At 44.4% G+C, this 17,411-nt stretch overlaps 1 protein-coding gene across 1 annotated transcript in view; it reads left to right on the plus strand.

Annotated features, from left to right (window-relative positions):
• COLEC12 (collectin subfamily member 12) overlaps positions 1-17,411 on the plus strand; it is a 186,177-nt gene that overhangs the window by 25,624 nt on the left and 143,142 nt on the right. The window contains exon 2 of the mRNA XM_053571881.1: positions 1,616-1,666. Within this exon, the coding sequence (XP_053427856.1) occupies positions 1,616-1,666 (51 nt within the window). The remainder of the gene's footprint in view (positions 1-1,615; positions 1,667-17,411) is intronic.

Below are 17,411 nucleotides of genomic sequence, written 5' to 3' on the forward strand. Positions count from 1 at the left end.
TGAGCTTACGATCACTTGGTTAGTGAGAATGGCACTAGCAGAAGCAGCTTCGTCCGTGTAGAAAGAACTAAAGATTGAATCTCTGACCTAAGAAGTCTACTTTGATTATAAATATCTGGCCTTCTAGATTCTTTTCCTTGTCCTTAGAGTAAGGAGACAATGGGAAAATACAAAGATCTCATACCTCTCTATTCTCTGTTAGAAATAATTGCTCTCTCGTGTGGGTTTCTTTCATTCTTTTTGTGAAACAGAGTCTCTCTTTGTTGCCCTGGGTAGAGTGCTGTGGCATCATAGCTCACAGCAGCCTTAAACTCTGGGGCTCAAGTCATCCTCTTGCCTCAGCCTGCTGAGTAGCTGGGACTACACGGGCTAGTATTTTTCTATTTTTAGTAGAGACAGGATCTCACTCTTGCTCAGGCTGGTCTTGGACTCCTGAGCTCAGGAGATCCACCAGCCTCAGCCTCCCAGTGTTCTAGGATTACAGGTGTGACCCACCACGCCCTGCCTCACATGTGTTTTTATAAACGCATTGTCACCAACCAACATTCTACAATTTCACCACATTGGATGGTTCATACATTTTGGGTTCTCTGTAACATTTCAAGGTTCAAATTTAACCAGGTCATGTACCATGCAGGGGTTGAAAAAGACTATCATAGAGGCTTTGTTTTACCCTATATGAGGTGAGGAACCATAACTTACTCATCTCTGAAGCCCATAGCCTGGCAGTCTCTGGTTTCATGGTTAGTGATGAGTAGATAATTTTGAGCTGAGTTGCGCACAGGGAGGAGGCTGAGCCCTGGGAGAGTCCTGATGGCCAGCTCAAGAATAATGGGCAGGGCTCTGGGGAAAGACTTGGCCTTGACTCCTCTTACTTATCATCAAAGTGTCCTTTATTGCCTAGTTAACATGAAATTGTGTCTGCACAGTGCTAACCCAGCAGACCCAATAAATGAGAAGTTCTTTATCCATATGGTAAAGAATCATGTCACACCCACATTAGGAGGGAGATTTTAGGTCCTTTAGTAGAAACCTTGGCTGCCATAACATCTCTCTTGTTTCTGGGGGTGGTTCTTCATTTAGGAATTCCCACAGCAAGGACCACCTTTTGAAATGCATTTACTGGGAAACCATGGGTTGGATGCAGTTTTCTAGCCCAAGAAGGATGGGGAAGGGTTGGTCATCATTATAGGAGTTAGGCTGGGCTCCTGAGATGTGACAGTTGGTGAAAGAGATGACCCAAGAGCCCAGACATCTGAGAGGGACTGGAGGGTGAGTCACGTGAAGATGACTTACCCCCGAACCACTGGCTATTCTGTCATTTGTTGGACATTCATTGATCCCCTGCGCTGACAGGCACCATTCTAAGCTCTGTGGATTTATTCATGAACCAAGACAGAAAAAGTTTCTACATTCCAAGCAGTGGAAGAGCCATTGTGGGACCCTGTGTTGTTTCCCAGAAAGCCGGCTGTGCTCCAGGAACATAAGGAATGCCACTGTGACAAGTGTCATGGGCAGAAGTGGGAACAGAGCAGGTTATAGCTGGCACAGTTGAGCTCTGCGAGACCCCCGGTGCCCTTCACCAGGGCTAACATTGTGTCTTTTTCTTCCACAGACGACTTCGCAGAGGAGGAGGAGGTGCAGTCCTTCGGTTACAAGCGGTTTGGTGAGTTCTAGCAAAGCTCTGTTCCTTGTCCGTGTGCGATTTGAGAAGCAATGACAAGCCCTCAGAGACCGTCGCAGGCCCATAGGTGGACCCTTAACACATGTGACATTTGTGGCTCTGAGGTCTGATTTCGGCTGGAAATGGAGTTTCTGCGTACGAGGTGGATGATTTGTCACAACCCTGCGGGGCTGTGGAACGGGAGGTGCGCCCGAGCCTGGGGAATGACGGGGTGTTTATGGGCCTGCTGGATGCAAAGCAGGCAGCTTACTAGACAGTATACAGGGGAAAGGGTAAATCTGTGACACAGCAGGAACAAAATACATGGAGTTTCTCTATTTTGCCTTGTAAAGATCCTTTTTCTCGTGTCTCACCGTTGCTCAGGCCCCCTACTCCTAACATAGTGGGTGAGTGAGAGGGATCTGCCTAGACAGAGAGGCAGTGGGGGAGGCTGATAATGGCTTCAAAAGACGTCAACACTCTGATTCTGGAACCTGAATTTTACCTTAGAGAGTGAAAAGGACGTTGTGGTTGTGATTAAGTTAAAAAGCTTGAGACAGGGAGGGACTCCTCAGTTACCCAAATGGCCCCCAAGCACCATCGCAAGTGTCCTTACTAGAGGGAGGCAGAGGAAGAAAGAGCTGACGGCAGAGAGGTGGTGATGCGATGCCAGGAGCCGGGATTAGTGCCGTGTGCTCATGTCACGGAAGATGGGTAGTCACTAGGAGCTCAAAAGGGCAAGGAGATGGCTTCTTTTTTCATAGGCTCTGGAGGGAGAATAGTCTTTCCCAGTCTTATTTCAGCTAACTGAAGGTGAGGTCTGACTTCTGTTAAGAGAAGGAATTTATACTGTTTATGCCAAAGGTGTCCAACTTATGGCCCGCAAGTCACATGCTGATTTTGTGGAGGACTTTTTGCTTCTCTGTGGTGTCAGGTATCAAGAAAAGATTGCACGGACCTTCCCCCCACCCCCCCACCCCCCGCTGATAATCAGCTTTGTGTTTGTGTTGTTAATATGCAGCTCAACATGCAGCTAAGAATAAAAAGGTTGGACATCCCAGGTTTACACCTCCATGTTTGTGGTCATCTGTTATGGCAGCCCTAAGGAACCAATACACTGCTGGGCCAGCTCCTGGGCTACTGCCCTGGGCGCTCCACTCTGCTCCTTAGGCTCTGCCATTTGTCTTTGAAATGTTAGTGAAACTGCAAAGTTTCAAAGACAGTCCAGGGGACCTGGGACTTTCCCAAACAGCCTGTTTTTATGTCTTGGCCAGAAGAAATGGAGAAGGATGGAGAAGAAAAGTGTGTGTGTGTGTGTGTTTGTGTGGGGGGGCATGGAAAGAGAGAGAGAAAAAATATGCAAAAGAATGAAACTACTTCCTGTTGCTCAAAAAAAATTCCTGGCTGGACTTTGATGAAAGTTAACAGCCCTCAGCTGCTCTGGCCCTGCACTGCATTAGCATTTTTCCTTCTGGATACACACTTCTGCATTTCTTTCTGGGAGAGTACAGGGCTTTAACATGGGGACGCAGTGGCACCGAGCCCACAGCTCCTCCGTTGCGACCCTGGAGGAGCAGCCGGAGGAGTCCTTCCTCCCCCCCACCACTCCCCATATCCCATCTCCTTCTCTGTGCTATTCCGTGTTTCTGGATTGGTACCCTGTGTTGTTCTGCCTTCCCCTGGGAGATTCACCCATGGCAGCAGGAGGAGTAAGGGTGAAACCAAGAATTATAAAGGAAAACAAAACAAACCAAAAAACGGGGAAAGGCAGAAATATAGAAGAAAATCACACTTGTCGAAACAGGGCAAAATACATGTGGAGATGCCCGCGTGTTTTGGAGATCGGTAGAAACATCAGAGTAAAGCCAAGAAAAAAAAATTATTTAAAAAGGGCAACATTGGGAGAAAATGTTTTTTATAAATGTGATGACCATGTCATTAGCTAGATGGGTGGGGATTTGGTGAAAAAGATGAAAAGTGGTATGTTGCTGGCAAGATTTTAATTTATAGTGGTTAAATGATGCCTAGGGATTGCAGCTGGATGACTCAGAGGAGATAACAACTTACAAATATGGGAGAACATCAACAGAGAGTTGTGAAGGGAATGATACCAACTGGTACAAATGGGGGAGAGGGATGAAATTGAAATGGAAAGCCTTATAGTAGTCTGTGAAGAGGCGTTCCTAATGTTGAGACTTCTTGGATTCAGCTTCTAGGTAGGTGATGGACATCTAGTATAGGTTTAGAGTAGGATTTTGTGGGTGGAAGAGCCTTTGGGATGATTTAGATCACTCTTTATTTTGCAGATAAGGGAGGTGAGGCCCAGATAAATTAAGTCCTTGCTCAAGAAGCAAGTTAGCTAGAGCTGGGGCTGGAAGATTCTGGATCTCCTAACTCTCAGGCTAGTGTAGTTTTGGAAAGACTGAGCAGTGAAATTGAAATGACTATGTAACTTCTGTCTTAGAGGGGGAAGCTCTGGAACCCTAAAGTGGGCTAGACGACCTATCTGTCCCCGCTGGGGTGGCCTTGCCACTTGTATGGGGTCTATGACCCTGGACTTGTTTCTTTTCTTTTTCATTCATTCTTTCTTTTTTGTAAGACATAATCTCACTCTGTCACCCTGGGTAGAGTGCCCTGGCATCATCATAGCTCACAGCAACCTCAAACTCCTGGGTTCCAGCAATCCTCTTGCCTCAGTCTCCCAAGTAGCTAGAACTACAGGCCCCTGCCACAATGCCTGGCTAGTTTTTCTGTTTTTGGTAGAGGCAGGGTCTGGCTCTTACTCAGGCTGGTCTTGGACTCCTAAGCCCAGGTGGTCCACCTGCCTTGGCCTCCCAAAATGTTAGAATTACAGACATGAGCCACTGTACCTGACTCAGACTTGGTTCTTTACAAGGCAATTGGTTGTTTGGTTTTGCTAAGAAGTGGCCAAATTTGGTCATTGAATCCAGCAGAACCCAAGAACCTGTTGCTTCCAGTATGGTTAAACTTTAACCATTAAAAGAAGACCAATTTCTTTTCATATACAAGGTTGGTAGTGAGGTTGTGCAGAGACAGGGCAAACTGCTAGGCCCTACCCCTAATTACTCTTATGTCTGGAAACCAGTTACTCAAACTCTGTGGGCCTCAGATACTGCCCCAGCCCATAAACAGAGTGACACCTCCCAAGGGAAGTAAGTGTACCTCCCAAGGCTTTGGTGAAGCTGAGAGAGATACCAGATGGACAAGTGCTTTGAAGGTCCAGCACCATAAAACACAAGGCTATATTAGCACTCTGCTGAGATTCCGGGCTGGTGGTACTCTCTGGACATTCTGGTACAGCCACCGCAGTATATCAAAGTGTGAAACCTTCTTCCTGGAGAGCTATAAAAGTGTGATTTACTTTTGAAGATAGTAACATTGTAGGCTTTTATTTTTGGTAGGCTGGATAAGGGTGTTTCGCTATTATCTAATTTTAGCTGTGTCTTTATGCAAGTATAATAAACACAACCTGAATTTAGACTACAGGTGAGCTAAGGGTTAATTATTCCCAAGGCGCAGAGACCGTTGTTTTAGCAGATTTTTATTGGGCGGGCTTGCTGCCAGAGTTATTTATGTCAAGTTATACAGAAGCATTTGCTACATGAAGTCAAGGCTGTTTACAGAACATTATTGTGCTTTTCCACACTCAGTGTGGCTTTTCAACACAGAGCAAAATGTGTGATCTTGTGTTTGGTACAGTCATCCTTTGTTTGTTCAGGGTTCATTATTGCATCCTAGTCTCAGCCAGGTCTCATCCTAGTCTCCTTCCACCTTTCCATATGTCCAGTTTGGTAGCCCCTTTCCCAGAGTTCTGGGCAGGTGTCTAAAGAAAAGATAGAGTTACGTCTGATGGTTGTGCCCCTCTGACAAAAGCTTCAATGAGGAAAGACTTGGAAGGGTTAATTAAGTGGGCATTTTCAAGCTTAATCAGGCTGTAAGAGTCAGCTTTTCTTGGCCTCAGTATGCAGAGCTAATTGGGATGTAACTATAGCTACAATTTGGCAGACTTCATTTTCTGGAACATGAGTTATACCAGCATATTAATTTTTCTTTTCTTTTTTTTTTTTTTTTGAGACAGAGGCTCACTTTGTTGCCCTCGGTAGAGTGCCGTGGTGTCACAGCTCACAGCAACCTCAAACTCTTGGACTTAAGAGATTCTCTTGCCTCAGCCACTGGAGTAGCTGGGACTACAGGCACCTGCCACAATGCCTGGCTGTTTTTAGAGACAGGATCTCTCTCTGGCTGAGGCTGGTCTTGAACCTGTGAGCTCAGGCAATCCACCTGCCTTAGCCTCCCAGAGTGCTAGGATTACACGTGTGAGCTACTGCACCTGGCCTAATTTTTATTTTCTATACATAGAATATAGGTTATGTATTACAATGATATTTTTCGACTAATTTCCCAGTTACTGTTTTCTTTAAAAATATCAGTTGTGGCTCTAGAATGCTTTGTTTTTTATTATTTTTTTATTTTTATAAGAAACCTTCATTGGAATATTTGGAAAAGGAAAGAAAGTGAGTGAGCACCACCCTGGACGTCCCAGGCTCTCCCTCCCGAGCCTGCTGTACCCCCATGCTGGGCTGTGGGCACTAGACTGGCCGCAGTGGGTTCTCTCGTGTTATTTTTGGAATATGATCAGATGGAACGATAAATGTCTGAAGCTGGAATGATGAAGGAGCAAGAGATACAGGGTTCAGCCTGTGAAAATCACAGGTGGATTTGAGGGTTTACATGAGCAACTGCGGGCAGCTGGGAACATTTGTTGTTTGTGTTTGACAAACAAAGCTTTGACAAAATTATTTCCCTGGGGTTCAGGGAGAAAAGGATCTGAAAACTCACTACTGTGAAACAGTAACAACAACAACAAAAAAAAGTGAAAGGAGGAATGCTCTATGGAATAGAACTCAAGGTTGGCATAAAAACTAAGTGGAAGAGGGTGGTGCCTGTGGCTCAAAGGAGAAGGGTGCTGGCCCCATATGCCTAAGGTGGTGGGTTCAAACCCAGCCCCAGCCAATAACTGCAAAAAAAAATACATAAATAAATAAATAAAGTCTTTAAAAGTAAGTGCAAGAGTTCTAAGGAAACTACTGAAAACTTTAGGATGACAGCCCATAAAGGGGTATTGGATGCCTTTTCCTTTCAGGTCAGTAGTGAGAGCATCTTAGAAACGTGTCCTTACATAGTGTTTGTTCATCCACAATTTCATGGGCCTCTTTACAGCAATAGCTTCAAAGGAGCCAGGCATTAACTTTTGTCCTTTTCTTCCTTGAAAAATAGTTGTGGATTGGTTGTGTTTTATATATATATATATATATATATATATTTTTTTTTTTTTTTTTTTGTAATTTCTGGCCGGGGCTGGGTTTGAACCCACCACCTCTGGCATATGGGGCTGGCGCCCTAGCCCTTTGAGCCACAGGCACCACCGGTTGTGTTATATTTTTAACAATGTGACAGCCCTGGGCATGTTGAAGCAGCCTGAAAAATATGTACTGCCCTCGAATAGCTCTGCCCACTACCTTCACTGTCACCTCCTTCCAGGGCTATCCTCCTTCCCAAGAGGTAAACATTCGCCAACTTTGAATCAATGGTTGTGGTTAAATCATTGAGCTGTTTCTTGCCAAGAGGTTTAAAGAAACAGAATGTCTCAATGCACAGAGGACCACTTAGGCTTCTGAACAATCATAGCACATATATGCCTAGCCAGGTAACCAGAAGGAAGGTTCCTTCTGGGGTACATGGTGAGTTTCTGCTTTCAATGCCAAAGGATTGAAAGAGTTTTCCTAAAAGGATGTTGAGCCCTCTTTGGGAAGCTGCCCAAAATAAATGTGTGGATGCCTCACTTCTCGTTTGTTGCTTGTGGGGAAGGGAGAGCAGGCTGCCTGTCTCCCTTCTGGGACTCTTTCTAGAAGCTCAGCATCCTCACTGGGTTTGCAGAAGGTATAGATTTGAAGCCATCTACCTCTGGCAACTAGGAGGGCTCCAGGCACCCCCCTCACCACTGCCCTTGAGAAGGCTGACACCAGCAGAGTTTACCCGGTGGGAATGCTAGGAATTTCCATCATTTCCTGTGGGGAATGACTAAATAAGCCCACTGCGAGGCTGTCCTTTCAGCCGCACCTTTTCCAAACATTTCTAAGTGGAAAGGGTGCAGCTTGAGGCCCAGGGCTGACACAGGAAGGAAAGGGAAGGGCAAGGGAGCAGAGTTTGACTTGATGCCCCTGGTGTTCAAAGCCACTCACACCACTTAGTGCGAGGTTTTAATTTGTGTGGTTGTGCAAATCCTAATGGAGTTGGCATTTCTGATTTTAGAAGAACTGAGTGTCAAGTGGCACTTGAGGAAGTCGATGTAAAAGAGTGTCTAGGCTGAATTAGCTGGATGGGGATTTTACAGGATAGCTTATCTGGCCCCTCTACCCTCAGTTCCCAGGCAGGGCAGATGGGAGCTCCCCGACTATCACTGGGTTCCAATAATCCGAGGAGATTTCACAGTCTTTATTTTGCAAACGAAAGTCCCAACCACCCTTGCCAACAGTGAGTGTCCAGGACTCCTTTTTGTCCCGTCGAGAAGACTTTTCACGGGTTGGGTCAGGTCCTCTCTGCTTCATCTTTCTCGCTCTTCAATTAAAAAAATATATATTCAATATCACATTCCCACGAGACCATGATATTTTAAAACTATGTGGGGGAGAAATTGTGCGAATGCGTGAGAGAGCCCATTAAGCATCCTGTCTTGAATCTTAATATATTGTGTTTCCCACCCATTAATTCACTTAATTTTCCCAGAAATGCTTTGAGGTGGGAATTAGCCACATTTACAGGTGCAGCTGGCAGGGTTGGTGGCACAGTCACTGACTTCAGGCCCAGCGTCCTTCCTGCTCTGCTGTGGCTGAGAAGCAGGCAGACACGGCGTTCTCAGAGCACCCCACGGTCGCGATGGGAGAGTAAGTCGTCGTAGACGTGTCTGGACTAAATCAGCATCTGTTTACACATAGTCTTAGATTTCACAATTTTATAATATGTGTCGTATTGAACAGTTGAGCCTGGATTTTCCAACCACTGTAAGTGCAACACCCCTCCCTGCTTCCCTGGTTTTCATTCACTTATGAATCTTACTTAGTAAAAGCTGTGGGAGGGAAAGGACAGGGAATAATTTGTTTTCCCAACAATTGGGTTGAAGCTGAATGTGGTTTGTTTTTATTTTTGGAAAAATTAAAGGAAAAAAAATCTCCTTAGCTCTTTTTCTGTTAAGCCAGCATGAAGACATTTAGGTTGTTTCCAGGATCTGGCTGCTGGGGGTAGGTCCTTCTGGTGGCCACTTCATGCCACTTAAAATTGATGAACTCTGCAGCTTTCCTTAGAAGATTTGAGTGGTTCATTTGGAGGCTCCCAGGGAAAAGGAGAGCTGTCCTCGGGCCATGAATTTTGAGGAAGAACTGCACTCCTCAGCAAAGTCATGATCGAGAGTGTCTCTCTCTCTCTCACTTTCCCTCTGGGGCTCTTGCTGTTCAGTCTACGCAGTGGGTGGTTAGGAAGCTTTATAGTCAGATCACAGTCTGGGTTCACACACTGAACCCAGCAAGTTACCCAACCTCTCTAAGCCTCACTTTGTTGGTCGGTGAAATGGGAGTGGCGAGAACATCATATTCTGTATTCTTTGCAGGGCGTATAGATCTAAAACCTATGTAGAATATACGTGAGGTGCCAGGGGTATAGGAGGTCTGCACTAAACTGCTGCCTGCTCCAACCCTCCCATCCCAACATCCCTTGTTTGCGTTGCCCCAGTTCTTCCCTGTGAGGTCCAGCAGCCCTTGTGCCCCCTGACCCTTCCCATTTATTTCCTCCCTCCATCAGCATATTATTGCCCTCACCCCTCAATCCTGTATTCTCTGCTCCGTATCCACACCACTGTTTGTTCAGGGCATATCAGAGGAGTCTGTTTTCTTGCAGTATTTTTTTTTTTTTAACTTAAAGGCTTGGTGTCCACTAGCAAAGAATGACACTTTTAAGGAAGGCAGCATCCTGGAGGGCCGAGCAGTTTTCATGGAGAACTGGCATAGCATCCTGGCTATAAGAATGTGTGCTGGGGGCAGACTGCCTGGGTTGATTTTCCAGCTTTGCCACTTACAAGCGAGAAGTCTTGGACAAATTAGCCTCTCAGTGGCTCAGCATCCAAGCCATAAAGAAGGGGATGATTCTCATGGCTGCCTGCAGGGTTCTTGTGAGAACTGGATGAGTTAATACTTACAGTGGTACCTTCCTTGTACCTAGAAAGAGCTACCTAATGGATGTGTTATAAACAGTCACAAGGTGGGTGTAGCAGTTCCAGGCTTTATTTCACTGTCTACTTTTCGGGGACAAGGAAGCTTTCCTAGAGGGCCTTCAGTAGACTTTCCCTTGTATCTCATTGACCAACGTTGAGTCACATTCCTTTCCAAAGTCAGCAGTGGACAGAGTGGATGGGCTCACTCTGGTGGGCTTGGGCTGATGGTTTGGGGTGGAGAGTATGATGTGAAAATGAGTATTCTGACCATTATATCAATGCTCATCACTTAGTAATATCTGTGATATGTAAATATGTCATCATATCTTGAATATAATATTAAATTATATAATAATTATTAATCAATACATAACAATATAATTATAATCTTATGTTATTTTTAGTTTGTTGCACTTATAAAATTATCATGTAACATGTTAAAAAATTCAGTTTATTCCTAAAATAATTACAAGTTTACTTTCAAGTTGTAATTTTGTTATAAATGGAGCTACAAGATGGCTGACTCTGAGGACACGAAAGTTCCTAGTTTTGACAGTTTATAAAAGAGAAGACATGGAAAATAAATTAGCATGATAGAGAAATGAATGAATGAGTCAATGAACAAAAATTACTTTGTTTTCTGGAAATGAGTATTCTCTATAGTTTTAAGCAGATTTTTTTTTTCCCAGAAGAGGAACTAAAAAAAGAAAAAAAAAAAAGAACAACCAAAAAACGAGAAAGTCTCAAATCTTGGTAAATACAACTCTTGCCACATGAAACTTGTGAAATTGCTCTCCGGTTCTGAGTCATCACTATAAACACTTTCTGCTTCTTCTGATATTTTATTTTTATTCTTTTTATAGGTTTTTGAATGCTGACATTGGGCCCTGATTGACACATGCTTCCTTTTTTATGTACTCCAGTAGTTACTTTTTTTTGTAACAGACAACCCAGGCAGTCTGCCCCCAGCACACATTTCCACGCACAGATCCATTTATTTCAGATGCTGCAGATGATAGAGGAATTTGGACATGTTGGGAAAACAAGAAAATCAAATTCAGAAGTCTGCAAAGGTTTTGGCAGAGATCCAGACTACGTTCTTATCCTCCATGTCCGAAGTTGCCCTGTAATCCCTAATCCTGGAAATAACCTTTCTAACATGTCTATATTATTCTATGAAAAGAGGAAAAATGTATAAGTAAAATCTTTGCTGATATTTTAGATCTTGAATCTTCACTCTAAATTCAAGATTTCCACAGCAGAATAAATCAGTGAGAGATAACCACGTTCTTCCCCCTTGTTGAAAACATCTGGGTGTCTCGTCTAATTTTGTGTTTGGAAGAGGAAGTCCTCGTTATGTCCCCTAATCAGGGCTTTACCTGGGCCATGTGATAGGGAAGATCAAGCTGTAACACTTGTTCTACCACATGTGTTACAGAGAAGTCCTGTTGTTGAATTGCTTTTGGAAATAATTGAGGGGAAACCTGAATATTTACACTTTGCATAAGCATTCACCCAGCACCTCCCATGTGCCACGAACTGAGGTACAAAGATGAATACACAAAGCCCCTGCTCGCAACCATTTTATTCACATTTATAATTCTTTCCTTTTCAGTTTCTCAGAAAACAAAACTAATTGAAAGTCCTTATGGAAGCAAAATTTTTTCCCTCAAAGTGTCCATGCTAGTAGTGATGACTCATCAAAGGCTTCTCAAAAAGCTGCCATCTTGTGCTGGGAGTGAGGGAACTGGGGTATCCTGATTCACATATAACTTGTGCAGGTGCGAGTGGAAAAAGAGGAAAAATGGGTGGAGGTGGGAGAGATTTCATGTGCTCAGGGACGAGGGGAGTAGTGAGCAGTGAGTGTTAATGGGAGTTTGCGGAGGAGATGCAGGCGGGGAAGGCTGGCCGTCAGTGGTCCTTTTTTCTTGGGAAATGTGAGACATGTTGAGAAATTGCAGCAAGCAAGCAAGACTCTTGGGAAAATGTCTTTCTTCGTCCCCACAATATGAAAATGATGTGACATAACCGTCCATAACGTGGTGAACATCGTGCCCAAGAGAGAAAGGAGACATGGCCTTTTGCCTCTGAGAATTTCAAACGTAATGAAAAGCAGATGGATTTTTCAAACAGCAGTGCATTTGCATAAAAGAAAAATATCAGCCAACCCTACAAATTGTTTCCCCTCCCACCCGCAAAATTTCCAAAGGCACAATAGAGGGTACCACATGCTAGATGGCATGTGAGCCGCCCCTGCTCCCTGTCCCCAGTGGTGTTGAAAGGTCAGTATTGGCAAAACTTTAGTGATTTCTGAGCAGCGCTGGGCCTCCCCTGGGCTCCCACCTTTCCCGCCGGTGCGAGTGAAGAGAACATGCATAAAGCCCCTTTCCTTCGCTGCATGGAAGAGGTTGAGAATCTGTTTGATATAATTCCGTAAAAGAAGGTGAGAAGGTAATAGTGGTCTCCACGTGCTGCACACGCCGTGGGCCGCAGCTGTTTCTAACTGCCGCCCTGTGAAGCCACTCTGCCGACCAACAGCAGCAGTGTCGTTTACAGCACAGTCCACCAAGTGCATCATAAAACCAGCTGGTTCAGAAGCTTTCACCATTTGTTCCTCTTTCACAGTCCAAAATGTTCCTTCCACAAACAGTGAGGCTGTAAGTAAGGATCTCAGAGGGCCCAGAGAACCACCTTCAACAAGTACATCTTAATATTCTTCTACTTATTATTATCATTATAGATTTAGGAGATACTAGTGCACTTTTATTAACTAGGTATATTGTGTAGTGGTGAGGTCTGGGCTCTTAGCACACCCAGCACCTGAACAGCGTATGTTGTACCCAACAGGTAATTTTTCATCCTTCTCTCCCCTCCCACCATCCCACCATCCCACCTTCCCGCTTTTTGGAGTCTCCAGTGCCTGTTATTCTACCCTGCATGTTGATGAGTACCCACTACTTATAAGGGAGAACATGCTGTGTTGTTTGTGAGTTATTTCACTTAGTTCCATCTGTGTTGCTGCAAAGGCCATGATTTAATTCTTTTTGATGGCCGAGTTGTATTCCTCCCTAGTACTTGTATAGACACACACACACACACACACACATAAACACACACTTCCTTTATGCAGTCATCTGTTTTTTGGGTTTTTTTGCAGAGACTCACTCTACAGCCCTCGGTAGAGTGCCATGGCATCACACGGCTCACAGCAACCTCCAACTCCTGGGCTTAGGTGATTCTCTTGCCTCAGCCTCCCGAGCAGCTGGGACTACAGGTGCCCACCACAACGCCCGGCTATTTTTTGGTTGCAGTTTGGCCGGGGCTGGGTTTGAACCCGCCACCCTCGGCATATGGGGCCGGCGCCCCATTCACTGAGCCACAGGCGCCGCCCGCAGTCATCTGTTAATGGACACTTTGGTTAATTTGATGACTTAGCTATTATGTATTCTTGTTATGTAGCAATGGATAAACAAGACTACCTATGTTTCAGGGCATTATAAGGATTAATTAATGTAAGTGATGTGCTTAGCCCAATGCCCAGCACTTTAAAGGTACTCCATAAATCTCATTATTTAAGAGAGAAAGAGAACTAGATTTTCAAAAAATAAATACCTCAGAGTTAAGTACTTAATTTATACATACTCTTTCTCTCTCTCTGTCACGTATATATGTCTGTACTCCGCGTGGGGATTCAAAGAGTTCTGAATTAGAACCATGGAGAGCAGAATTATAGCCTCTCTTTGCTACACATGAACTAGCTCTGTGAACTCTGCGAAATGATGTAAACTGTCTGGGGCTCAAGTACACGTTTCTGCAAAATGAAGGGAGTTGGAGGAGATGATTTCAAAGGTTTCTTTAGACCAGACAATGTTGTGGGTTTGCATCTATAATATGACTCAAGGCTCAAGAATCTATTCTGCCACTGTACTTGATTTTTAAAATATATTCTTTTTCCTTCCTTAAACAACTCAAAATAAATTCATATTTTGTACTCATTTCATATATATCTTTCCAGGTATCTGAAGCAAAATTTAGTTGGCAAAAATTGGTGGGTGGAGAACTCTCTTCTCATTCGTTTTGTTCAACATCTTACTGATCTCAAGATGATTGGTTTTCCTCTCAGTTGCTTGTTCTTTTCGTGTAACTTTATAAGTGTTGAAGCATTTTTTAGGCTTAAGTGTTTTGAACCGACTCTGTTCTAGATCCCTAGACTCAAACACAGCAGATTATATTATTCTCTCCAGGCTTCATAAAATCAGTTGGTGATTATTCAAATAAAGGTGTCTGTAAATTTAATAGAAAGCATAATGTTTCCATTAATAGTCCCAGGAAAATTTGGCAGTCTCTCTCAATTCAGTAATCTGTTTATATTTATCATATTATGAAATTTGTCTTTGTGCTTCTCATATTAATGAAAGTTATGCTGAATGAAAACATCAGTCTGTCTACCAGTTATCAACAGAGGAAAATCACTTCAGCTGGGCCCAGTCTTGAGCAGATGCCCAAGGGGAGCTGAGACTGTCTTCCTTTTTCTGATGAGTGATCAAGTAATTTGACTCACACACACAAAGAGGGTATCAGGTGGTCTTCCATGTCTTGGGGCATTTTTCCTTCCTCCAAGACTGTGGTTCTGTAAAGTGGGAACACACGTATTTAACAGACTTGTGAGCTAGATGTTTTCCCAGATGGGAAATGAGTAGGTCATTTCTCTCCCTCTCTGCCTTTTTGTAAATAGTTAACCTCACTTTGAAAATTGTGGGTCGGCATTAGAATGAGGAGAAGAAGAATGGAAGGAGAAAAGGGAGGAAGGAAGGGAAGAAGGAAGAAAAGAGTATTAGAATTTTTTTTTCTACTTATAATTGCAGGCACGTAGTCAGGGTAGATTCTGAAAAATTAAAAGGCTTTTTTTTTTTTTTTTCCTTTCTGAACACTTGGGTGGATTCGATAGAGCCATGGTTGGGGAGAGCTGAAGAATTTGGAGTTTCTGAGGCACTGAAGGAAGGAAGGGAAAGGAAATGAGATGAAGGAGAAGAGAAAGAAGGCTAGAAGGGACAGGAAGCTCTGCAGGCTGTCGGGCGGGTACACAGCAGTCTTCAGTGCTTAAGGGCCAGGATGTAGGAAGAAGGGAATGAGCTGCTCCCGGCCTACTTAACAATTATTTACTTCGTGAAAGTAAAAATGTATTTTTTTCACATGCCTTCCTGTAAATTGAAGGAGGACAGAGATTGTGTCTGTTTTGTTTACTGCTGTCCCTAGGACAATGCCTTGGCTCAACATATATTTGTGAAGGGAAGATTCTGGAGTGCTTGCAATAAGCATCTTACTTAAGATGCTGCCTTCGTTCTTTTCAAAGCTCCTGGTCTGGTAACCTGTCCCTGAAAGTGCCTGTGTGGGGGCTGAGAACATTTTCTATAGTTGAATTCTGCGGAGGCAGAGGGCTAGACCCCAAGCAGTAAGTCACAGCACATACACTCAAGTATGAAAAAGTAGAAAACAGAACACAGGTCTGAGAAAAGAGACAAATTAGGGCCATTGGGAGTAGGTGGGGGTCAGAGAATTTCCAGTGCCAATTAGGGGAGCAGACTGAGGAAGTTCTGAAGGTCCTAGAAATCTCTAATGAGGTAAGTCCACACACATGTCTGCTCCTTCAGAAAGATACTGGGAGGTCCTTTCGCTTTCAAAACTGTAGCCCTGCTTGAATTTGTTTTATTTGTTGCTTAAACTTAATTAAGGTAATAGGCCTTTTGAAGTACAAATATGCTAGGAAGTTTTAGAAAGATGATGGTTAGTAAATGTCACTCACCTATAGTTTAGGTTAAGTTATGTAATCCGATTGCTTTCTTCCCTTAAAATCAAGCTGAGGTCAGTGAGTTGTGTTTCTAAGAAATTGACATTTCAGAGAAATGACAGGCTCAAGAAGCTTTGGATCTTAACACCTAGAATCGGGGAAGAAAAGTTGGAGAAAGGAGCATGTGTAACAAACTTTTCCTAATAGTTTTGTTTAGGCCCATTTCCAATTCCCCTTTATTCTTAGAAAGCAGGTAAGAAGGGGGTCACATTTAAAGGAGATTGAGGGAGAATATGACGCTAGGAGAAACTTTCTTTCAATAGAGGTCCCCCAGAGTGGCAGGGGCCTCCAGAGCTCCAGCCTCAGAGTGCCGGGGTCCTGGTGCTGGCTCTCTCTGCCTGCTGGGACTCCCCAGCCTAGTTCCGTGAAAGGGTGTAACTTGCAATAGGAATGAGAAACGAGTTCTTATCATTTGCATGAGTCTCGGGCCTTGCCAGGGTGTGTAGACTTGGGCAGCCTCTGTCTTGGTCCTGTTACATCCTGGCCCTGTTGCTGTACCCTGGGGTTGAATTGCTGATACGTGGCGCTAGTACATATGGTGCTCACAGTCTAGCAGGGGAGAAAAAAATCATCTGTGCTACAGTTAGAAAAGGACCTAAAAGAAATAGAGGATCAAGGACCCAGATTCGGAAGTTAATACTTCTGAAGAGAGGAGGGGAATCCCTGATCAGAGAAAGCAACGGAGAGGGATGACTATTTAAGGGAGAGTTGTTAAAATGAGATGGTCCCAGGCAGTGAAGGGGATGGGGAGAAAGAGCCTCAAGGCAGAAGAAATGGAAGATAAATCTCTAGCAGCAAGGAGCACTAAGGAGCTATTTTCAGACTGGGGCCTATCTAAGGGGGCGGACACATAGCCCCCCACCTCCCGGCTAGGACACTCAGGGTTAGTCATCAGGTGCTGTGTTTAGTAGGCACCTAAGATACAGGAGGGGCTATGGAGGACTCAGAATAGTGAGTCATGGTCCCTGCTCTCAAGGCTGGTACAGCAAGTTAACAGGAGGAAGGTTACTCACACGAGACAATAGCAGATGGTCCAAGTCAGTTTATAGGCAGAGATTTATGGTGAAGACAAATCCTGACCAGAGGACATCAGGAAAGAAAAAGGAGAGCCATGGCAGCAACCCAGGCCTCTGGACTAGCACAGGCAGAGAGGCAAGAGTGAGTTGAGAGTGTGTGGGGACGGGAAGAAAAGGCCCCCGAAAGGGAAATGGTCAGAAACTTTCCTGCCGGGAGCTGCAGGGAGCAGGCGCAGGGGATGGGCCAGGCTGGCATGCTGGAAAGCTGGGCAAAAGTGTTTCAACCTGATTCCATTAAAATGACTGGTCTCTGAGAGGGTTTTCATGGAGTCATGTGATTTACAACATAGATTTTTGCAGAAAGAAGAGAAAGTGGAAGTTGAGGGGAGCAGAGTCATAGCTGTCACCAGTGAATAAGCTGTTGATGGACTTGTGACAACAGGAATGAAGTGAGAAAGAAAAAAGATAGGAAAGACAAGACACTTACATCTGTGACCCCAAGATGTCTCCGACTCTTAACTGTGGACTCACAGCATCTGCCCGCTGAAATGGAAGGGCGGGGAGGGGGAGAGTGCAGAGCCGTGGCCCGTCTGCACGGCC

This window comes from Nycticebus coucang, chromosome 19, assembly GCF_027406575.1.
Source record: "Nycticebus coucang isolate mNycCou1 chromosome 19, mNycCou1.pri, whole genome shotgun sequence".
In the NCBI taxonomy this organism is placed as follows: Eukaryota; Metazoa; Chordata; class Mammalia; order Primates; family Lorisidae; genus Nycticebus; species Nycticebus coucang.